Source organism: Babylonia areolata, chromosome 6, assembly GCF_041734735.1.
Source record: "Babylonia areolata isolate BAREFJ2019XMU chromosome 6, ASM4173473v1, whole genome shotgun sequence".
Classification (NCBI taxonomy): Eukaryota; Metazoa; Mollusca; class Gastropoda; order Neogastropoda; family Buccinidae; genus Babylonia; species Babylonia areolata.
In genome coordinates, this window is record NC_134881.1 from 1,504,128 (window position 1) to 1,514,127 (window position 10,000).

The 10,000-nt window shown below is 41.7% G+C and overlaps 1 protein-coding gene across 2 annotated transcripts in view; it reads left to right on the forward strand.

The window, feature by feature from the left end:
- Window positions 1-2,969, forward strand: part of LOC143282646 (uncharacterized) — a 34,252-nt gene extending 31,283 nt beyond the window's left edge. For both annotated transcript variants that reach the window (XM_076588298.1, XM_076588299.1), the window contains one exon: window positions 1,529-2,969. In XM_076588298.1, coding sequence (XP_076444413.1) covers window positions 1,529-2,162 — 634 coding nt within the window. In that variant the 3' untranslated portion in view covers window positions 2,163-2,969. The remainder of the gene's footprint in view (window positions 1-1,528) is intronic.
- The last annotated feature ends 7,031 nt before the right edge of the window (window positions 2,970-10,000 follow it).

A 10,000-nucleotide genomic window follows, 5' to 3' on the forward strand; every position in this document is an offset into this window, starting at 1 on the left:
TATGAGTATATATTAAGTATTGTGATAGTGGTTAGACATACAACTAAACTGCATGTGTATTTTCAATAGAAAAGAATCAAATCAAAATCAAGTAGGATTCTTGACATATTTGTCCATTTAGTGTGCATGGGAATTAAAAAAAAGTTATTGAATGCTTTTCTGTACAATAAAATTGGATGAAACATTACTCCATAAACAGCCTCCTGAATAAATGAGACTGGATTTAAACAGATCTACTCTTGGAATGGGGATCTTAATCTTGCTGGTCTGACGGACTAGCGTGGTGGGAGATCTATCTCTCAAAGATGGAGCGTAATTAGACATGATTTTAAACATAAAAAGTGCTTTGTTGTATTCAAGTTTAAGCTTTAGGGGAAGAATATCTAAATGTCTGTAGTCGGCAGCAGTCAGTGATGAAGATTTCAGAAGGATTAATTTAAGAGCTCGTCTATGCAGACTTAGTAAAGGTAAAGTACATTATCGCTAGCTGAATCCCAGAGTGTTGACGCATAGTTAATATGTGATTCAATATATGCAAAAAAGAATAATTTTCGACAATGTAAATCAGGAAATTGTTTAATTCTGGATAGCTGATAAATCTTTTTGGATAGAGTTTTGCATAATGACATAATATGATTAGACCAAGATAAGTTGTTATCAATAGTGACTTCAAGAATTTTATGATTATCAACTTCTGTTGGTTGACCATTCATGGCAAGGGGTGGAAGGTTGTGTGAAAAGTTTGGACATTTCTGTGTAGTGGTGATTGTGAGACATTTCGTTTTCTTTGGATGTAGATGCATGTGATTTAAATTGGACCATTTTACTATGTCATTAATGCTTTGTTGCAGAGTATAGTACACTTTGTTGTGGTGCGGTTTGTGTAATGTATCATCTGCAAACATCTCACATAAGGCATTAATAAATAGAGGCAAATCATTTATATAAATAGAAAATGATAATGCATCAAGAATTGAACCTTGAGGTACTCCATAATAGATAGACTGTAAAGCAGAGAGAGAGAGAGAGAGAGAGAGAGAGAGAGAGAGAGAGAGAGAGAGAGAGAACTACAGCTACTGACAACAGCGACAACAAGAACAACAACACTGAAAAAACAACAATAACAACAATAATGATATATTGATTCGCTGTTAATTATAATGATAATTATAATTACATATGAATATTGTTATTACAATGATGATGATGATGATAGTTATAATGATAATGACGATGACGATGACGACGACGACGACGACGATAATGATGACGATGATGACGATGATGATGATGACGATGACGATGATGATGATGATGATGATGATGATGATGATGATGATGATGATGACGATGACGATGATGACGATGACGATGATAATGATGATGATGATGACGATGACGATGATGACGATAATGATGATAATGATGACGATGACGACAACGACGATAATGATGATGACGATGACGATGATGACGACGACGACGATAATGATGGTGATGATGATGATGATGACGATGACCATCCTAGCCGCGGGAAGCTGGAAGCCCTGACTGCAGGCAGAACAGGGGGAGGAGGAGGAGGAGGAGGAGGAGGAGACGCGGCGCGCACAGCAGGGGAGGAAGAGGAGCTGACCGCGCTGGTAGGCACCACGACGACGACTGGGGGGGTTCCATCCTCACCAGAAGACAAGAAAGCCGCTACACAAACCACTGAGTCCACCACTGTGGACCTCACCCTGCCTGGAGACAACCCTCCCCCTCCCACCACCACCACCAGCACCACGGGCCGCAAAGCCAGCAACGCCTACACCCCTTACCACCAGATGGGAGGAAGCAGTAGCAGCCCCAGCGCCGCCAAGCCCCAGCAGCAGCAGAAGAATCAGAAGGATGACGTCACCCCGACGAAGCCGGACTCGGCGCCGAAAACGAGCGGCAGCAGTGGCGGCGGGGCGGCGCCAGAAAGAACGACGTCACCGCCACTGCCTGCCCTGCCAGGCGATGATGTCGTGGAGGCAGCAGCGGCGCCCGACGACGTTTACGTCAACACCGATGTGCATGTGTACGAGGGCGTGCGCCAGGAGGCGCCCATCTATGAGAACAGAGGCATCAACGTCTACGAGCCTCTGAAGCCGCCGATGAAATCCGCTGCGAAAAAGAAATGAAAAAAACAATAACAAACAAACAAAAAACAGCAACCCCCCCAAAAACAAAACAAAACAACAACAACAACAAAATTCCCAAAAAACCAACAACAACAACCCAACAAAACAAAACAACGCCCCCCCCCCCTTCCCCTCCCCCCAAAAAAAACCAACAACAACAACCCAATAAACCAAAAACAAAAACCGATAGCGACAGGTTCACACAGGAACCACCTCCTCCTCCTCCTTCCCCCCACCTCACCCCCCATCTCAAACAACGCAATTTGCTCCGAAATCCGCGGCATTAGGAAAAAACAACTAAAAACAAAAACAAAACAACAAGAGGAGGTTTGTATAGATGAGACGTAAATCGGCAACTTTAGTATACAGACGATGCAGGTTAGAATTGTATTTTGAAAAAAAACAACCACTCCCCAAACCCTAACAAACAAACAAAGAAAAAAAAAAAAACAAAAAAAAAACCCCAAAAAACAACAAAACAAAACAAAACAAACAAAAACAAAAAAACAAAACAAAACAAAAAAACAACAAACAACAACAACCAAAAAACAAAACAACAACAACAAACAAACAACAAAAACCACATCATCCATCATTCTCTCATTGTTGTACTGTCAGCACCAGATGTAGAAGCTTGGCAAGGAAAAACTAAATCATTGGAAGAACAATCCATGTCTGAAATCCCAGTCCTTGAGATTATGTTCTAATTTCATTCTGGATGAAGCAAATCAAACGCGATAAAAAACAACAACAAAAAACCAAAAACCAACAACAACAAAAAAAAAAACAACAACAAGAAAAGAAACATCACCTTTCTACTATTTATAACACAGACACAGACAGACAGACAGACACATACACACACACACATTTATATGAATGAAAGTCAACATACGATATCTCTCCTCAAGCCTGACTAACGTGTAGGGGCTGTGCATTGGCCATGGGTCAGCTTTTTATTTTTTATTTTCTTTAATGCTAACAAAACAGCCAAACCAAAAGAGGAAGTGGTGTGGTTATGTATGGAGCAGTCTGCATGCATTGACGCATGGCTAATTGAAACTGAAACTGAACCTGCAACACAGTTTCCGTTTAGAACAGGTGTGTGTGTTGTTTAGGGCAGGATAGCTGAGACCAGCACCTCAGACCAGTTGTTTCCACACACTTTCCAGAAGAGGAGAGAGAAAAAAACCCCAAAATCTGGACTGCGGTTGATAATCGCAGTGATGCTATGTATCGTTTGCCCCACGCGCACAGCAGAAAATAATCGATACTTTCTTTCTTTGTTTTTGGTTTGAAACTGTTGGAGAATTCAAATGAAGAAAAGTTGGAGAGAGTTTGTATTTGTTTTGAATATCTTTTTTTGTTTTGTTATGGAACACTTTTTGTTGTTGGCTGAAAGCTGTACTTTTTAGTGTGTGTGTGTGTGTGTGTGTGTGTGCTTGTATGTATGTGCGTGTGTGTGTGTGTGTGTGTGTGTGTGTGTGATAAGAATGAACAGAACGAGATTTCTTTCATTACAAGTTGTACATAATTATGCATACGATTTCAGAACCGTTTTCTTTCAAATCCATGATGAATTATTGATGAGCCAGGGTGGTGAAATATGTATCAGTAACACATTCTTTATAATTATATTCAAAGTGTATTTTTGTAATGATACGTGGTCTTTTTATGTAATGATTTGTGGCCTTTTTCGTAACGTAAGGACAACACGGGGTGTGAAACAATTCGCTGAGAAATAGATGGAACTGACTGCAAAACCGCGTGCCTGTACGATTGAACATCATGATGGTTGTTTTTCCATGTATTTGTACTGTACTGTACTGTACTGTACTGTACTGTACTGTACTGTACTGTACTGTACTGTACTGTAATAGCTTTTGTCACTGCACATTGCTGTATGTGAAATTCACACTGCTCTTCCCGTGAAGAGCTAGTCGTCACAGTACAACACCCCCCCACCCCCCGCACCCCGCCCCCCCGTTTTTTTTGGTCATATTTTCTGTCTGCAGTATATTTGTATTAGGAACAAAGTAAATTTTCTTTTTACAGAATTTTTCCAGGGACAGCTCTGTTGTTGCCGTGGGTTCTTTTACCTGCACAAAGTTGCAACGTGCGCGACTGCACACGGGACCTCAGTTTTTAGTCTCATCTGAATGACTAGCACCCAGACCAGACTTCTCAAGGTGTAGTGGAGGGCAGAGGGGGAGTCACTTTGTATTGTGTTGGACGTCAGTGTTGGTGGACCAGAGACGTTGAAGTGGGTGTTGGACGTCAGTGTTGGTGGACCAGAGACGTTGAAGTGGGTGTTGGACGTCAGTGTTGGTGGACCAGAGACGTTGAAGTGGGTGTTGGACGTCAGTGTTGGTGGACCAGAGACGTTGAAGTGGGTGTTGGACGTCAGTGTCGGTGGACCAGAGACGTTGAAGTGGGTGTTGGACGTCAGTGTTGGCGGACCAGAGACGTTGAAGTGGGTGTTGGACGTCAGTGTTGGTGGACCAGAGACGTTGAAGTGGGTGTTGGACGTCAGTGTTGGTGGACCAGAGACGTTGAAGTGGGTGTTGGACGTCAGTGTTGGTGGACCAGAGACGTTGAAGTGGGTGTTGGACGTCAGTGTTGGTGGACCAGAGACGTTGAAGTGGGTGTTGGACGTCAGTGTTGGTGGACCAGAGACGTTGAAGTGGGTGTTGGACGTCAGTGTTGGTGGACCAGAGACGTTGAAGTGGGTGTTGGACGTCAGTGTTGGTGGACCAGAGACGTTGAAGTGGGTGTTGGACGTCAGTGTTGGTGGACCAGAGACGTTGAAGTGGGTGTTGGACGTCAGTGTTGGTGGACCAGAGACGTTGAAGTGGGTGTTGGACGTCAGTGTTGGTGGACCAGAGACGTTGAAGTGGGTGTTGGACGTCAGTGTCGGTGGACCAGAGACGTTGAAGTGGGTGTTGGACGTCAGTGTTGGCGGACCAGAGACGTTGAAGTGGGTGTTGGACGTCAGTGTTGGCGGACCAGAGACGTTGAAGTGGGTGTTGAATGGGACTGGAACTGACTATTCAGTTATGACCAAGTTTCGTTGATAGAACTAATAGCTCTTTTCATATAGTGCAGTGTGTGTGTGTGTGTGTGTGTGTGTGTGTGTGTGTGTGTGTGTGATTTTTGTGTAAATGTTTTATCTGTACAAATTCAGTTGAATTCTTGGACTGTCTTGGAGGATGCTTGAAAAAAAAGTATTGCCTGTTTTGTGATCATATTATTTATAAGACAATATTTTGGTTTTAGATTTTCATTATCTTACAAGCTTCTGTATTTTTCGATAAATACGTGCCTATATACTTAAAGAAAGCCCTATATACTTAAAAATACTGAAACAAACTAAAACGCATAATATCTTAGTTTTTTTTGAGGATATGTGCACACATACAACACGTAGAACATGTGGAAAGTGTTCGATTTCAATATTTATCGATTTTACCAACTTCACCATTTATGAATAAGAACCAGTTTAACAAAATTTTACATTTACACATGATTTATCTTTGTCAATGAGGATATTAGTTTTTATGGTTTTTATAACACTTCAATATAAAGATTTGGTTCCATAAAAAAATACTGGTTACTTTTTCTGCTGGTATATTTTCCTCAAGCACATGTGAAGTGTTTATGATCTTACGATGGTTAAGATATATGTAAATATAATTTTTTTCTATTGTGTACCTGTTCTGATTACATGTACCTGAATCAGAATAGAAAACAAAGCAGGTTTTTGACGAAATGGCTTGTCATTACTTTCCTTTATTTTGAGGTTTGATATTGATTACAGTTGGTTCATGTAGACCTGTGTTTGGAAAGCAGTGAATCATTCTGTATTCTGTGCTTGATTGTCACCCCCCCCTCTCCCCCCCCCCCCCCAGTTGGTTCATGCAGACCTGTGTTTGGAAAGGAGAGAATCGATTCTGTAATCTGTGCTTGATTGTCACCCCCCCCCCCCCCAGTTGGTTCATGTAGACCTGTGTTTGGAAAGGAGTGAATCATTCTGGTCTCCACTCTCCCCCCTCCACCCCCCCTCCCCACCTTGTACCCCCCCCTCCTGGTCTCCACTCTCCCTCCTCCACCCCCTCCCCACCTTGTACCCCCCCCCCCTCCTGGTCTCCACTCTCCCTCCTCCACCCCCTCCCCACCTTGTACCCCCCCTCCTGGTCTCCACTCTCCCCCCTCCACCCCCCCCTCCCCACCTTGTACCCCCCCCCTCCTGGTCTCCACTCTCCCTCCTCCACCCCCTCCCCACCTTGTACCCCCCCCCTCCTGGTCTCCACTCTCCCTCCTCCACCCCCCTCCCCACCTTGTACCCCCCCCCTCCTGGTCTCCACTCTCCCTCCTCCACCCCCCTCCCCACCTTGTACCCCCCCCCTCCTGGTCTCCACTCTCCCTCCCTCCACCCCCCTCCCCACCTTGTACCCCCCCCTCCTGGTCTCCACTCTCCCCCCTCCAACCCCCCTCCCCACCTTGTACCCCCCCCCTCCTGGTCTCCACTCTCCCTCCTCCACCCCCCTCCCCACCTTGTACCCCCCCTCCTGGTCTCCACTCTCCCTCCTCCACCCCCCTCCCCACCTTGTACCCCCCCTCCTGGTCTCCACTCTCCCCTCTCCACCCCCCCCCCCTCCTGGTCTCCACTCTCCCCTCTCCACCCCCCTCTCCACCTTGTACCCCCCCCTCCTGGTCTCCACTCTCCCTCCTCCACCCCCCTCCCCACCTTGTACCCCCCCTCCTGGTCTCCACTCTCCCCCCTCCAACCCCCCTCCCCACCTTGTACCCCCCCCTCCATCTCCCCTGGTCCCAATCCCAGATTTGTGTTCAAATGGATTTTCTCTTTTTTTCTTTGTTGTTTTTTGTTGTTGTTTGTTAAATTTTTTTCCAGTTGCGAATAAGCCTTTGTTATTACATTAGTGATGATTTTCTCAAGCTGAAATGTGAACGTTTTACTTTTGTTGTTGTTTTTTCTTCAGTTTTGCTTTTGTTTAAAAATGGACAGGTTCTGTTTCTCGTTTTTTCTTGTTTACTTTCATTCATTCATTCATTCATTCATTCATTTCTTTTCTTTCTCTCATCCTTTCCTTTCTTTCTCTGTTTCAAATTCTGTCAGAATGTTGTTGAAAAGGTCCTGTCAGGATAGTTATGTCTTACTTTTTCTTCTTATAGATTGTGTACAATCGTCATCATCATCGTCATCATCTTTGTCGCCGACATCATTACCACCGTTGAAGTCATCGTCATCATCATCATCGTTGGTCCAATCAGCACTTTGTGCAGGATTAAAGCGTTTGAAGAATAAACTAATATTGTTTGTGTTTCTTGAACGATATATTGAACTAAACTTGTATCCTTTTATTTATTTCTTTATTCATTCATTGATTTTAGGACAATACCACTAAGACCTGGTACGATGCATTTCCATAAAGACAATAAAGAGAACGCTAAAGTCTTTCTCATTGCAATTCACAGAAAGAACGTTTACTCGTTGCATTTCTTTTTGGACAGAAAGGGATAAGCTTTTACATTGTTCCTATCTTTAATGGAAAACAAACAACAGAAGCTCATATTATTTGCATTACTTCGATGGGGGAAGAGTTCAAAACTCACAACCCGAAAACAAAAAGGACTCGTTTGATATTGATCCAACTGGTGATGGTCCAAGGGAAATAACTGTAGTTTGTACCAGTCGTTTAAAGCTTGGAATGTGCTGTCCCTTTACATCACCATTTTACTTTTCTTTGTGACAAAGATGATGGGTGAATTACAATGCTTTTTTCTCTCCCCCCCCCCCCCTCCCCCCTCCTCTTCCTTCTTCTGTCATCCATCCAGTCCACAGGTCCTGTGGCCTTCGTTATCATGATTTTTTAAAATTTTTTATTTTTATCTTGTTTAAGTTTTGATTTTCTTTATACATTTTCTTTGGGACCAAACAGTTACCCTCATTTGCTTGAAACCTTCGCAGATTTTCAATCAGAATCAACTGGTAATGCGCCAAGGCAAATAACTGTAGTTTGTGCCAGTCGTTTAAAGCCTGAACTGGGTGCTCTCCCTTTATATACCATTCTGCTTTTCTTTGTGACAAAGATGTTGGGAGAATTACAATGTTTTTTTCTCTTCTTTTTTTCTTTTCTCTTTTTCTTCTTCCTTCTTCGGTCATCCACCCAGTCCACAGTTCATGTGGCCTTCGTTATCGTAATGTTTTTATTTCATTTAAGTAATTTTTTGCATCTCCTTTATTCGGGACGAAACAGTTACCCTTATTTGCTTGAAATCGTTCTGCTTAGCAGGTTTTCAATATTCGAAGAAAATGCAGCAACCTATTTATGGTTCACGTTCCCTTATTTTTCATATATAGTATTCCTCTCTCTGTGTCTCTCTCTGTCTCTGTCTCTCTCTCTGTATATCTATGTATGTATGTATGTATGTATGTATGTGTGTGTGTGTGTGTGTGTGTGAGTGTGTGTGTGTGTGTGTGTGATTGTTTGACCCACACACTTATGACTGACGCAGAAACAAGATGATTGAAAACAACAACATAATAATAGTGAACAATGTATTCTGTCATAATATACGTGATATATACATATACATTGATCACATTGTTGTTGTCATTTTCAGACTCCCATCATTTATCAATCCAATTAAAGAAAACCAAAAAACCAAAAAAAACAAACAAACAAAAAAAAAAAAAGAAAAAAAAAAAAAAAAAAAAAGAAAAAAAAGAAAGAAAAAGAAAAAAAAGAAAAGAAAAGAAAATGTCTTTATGAGCTTATGAGCTGTAGAATAGATACTGTTGTCACTATTAACACTAGGTCACTCCATACTTTACATCGTTCTTTTGACTGAACCTCTGTTTTTTTGTGTTTTTTTTGTCTCGGCCACTCTCTTTCTCTGTCTGACTCAGGCTAGGTGCAATAAAAGCATGTATGTTGCTTATCTATTACCATCGATGATAAAGAATTTGTTTTTATCCCCTCTCTGTCTGTCTGTCTGTCTGTCTCTCTTTGTTATATTTTGACTGTTTTGCTGTTTTTTTTGGTTTATTTTTTTTTTTTTTATATTTCAAAGTGTAGTATTCTATACTTGAATAAAGAACATGTAACTTTGAAGCAAAGTGTGTATTGTTGTAACTTTTAAGTGGATTTTCCTTTTCTTTAAGTGTTTTTTTCCCGATGCTTTCTCTTGGACTGAGTGATTTGTTGAGAATTTCTATTCAGTGCGCATGCGCAGTGTGTGATTATATCAAGGCAACAACAACAATACTATTGCTTCTGCTATTAACATATGATACTACTACTACTACTACTACTACTACTACTACTGCTACTACTACTACTACTACTACTACTACTACTACTACTACTACTACTACTACTACTACTACTACTATAACAACAACAGCAACAATAATGATAACAATAATAATGATAAACAAATGATAGCATTTATAAAACTCTAAACCTTGTTTGTATTAACAATTTGAAAGTGCTAATAATACTAAGATATTCACACGCATGCAACACAAATACCTTACATTGACTGATTAAAGTAGATAAGAAATTAAAGAACAAAGAATCGCACACACTAGCCATTTGACTGATATTGAGAAAAGCACGTTTTCCAGTACATTTAAAGATTTTTTTGTCAACCCTAAAATGTCAAGGGGATTCGAACCTTTGGACAGGCACCACTGAGCCACTGCTCAACCACAGCAGAAGAACGGGAACGAAACGAAGACAGAAAAAAAAGAAGAAAAAAGGATGAAACAGGATGGAGTACCTTTCTGGCATGGGAACTAGTCATAACTGAAA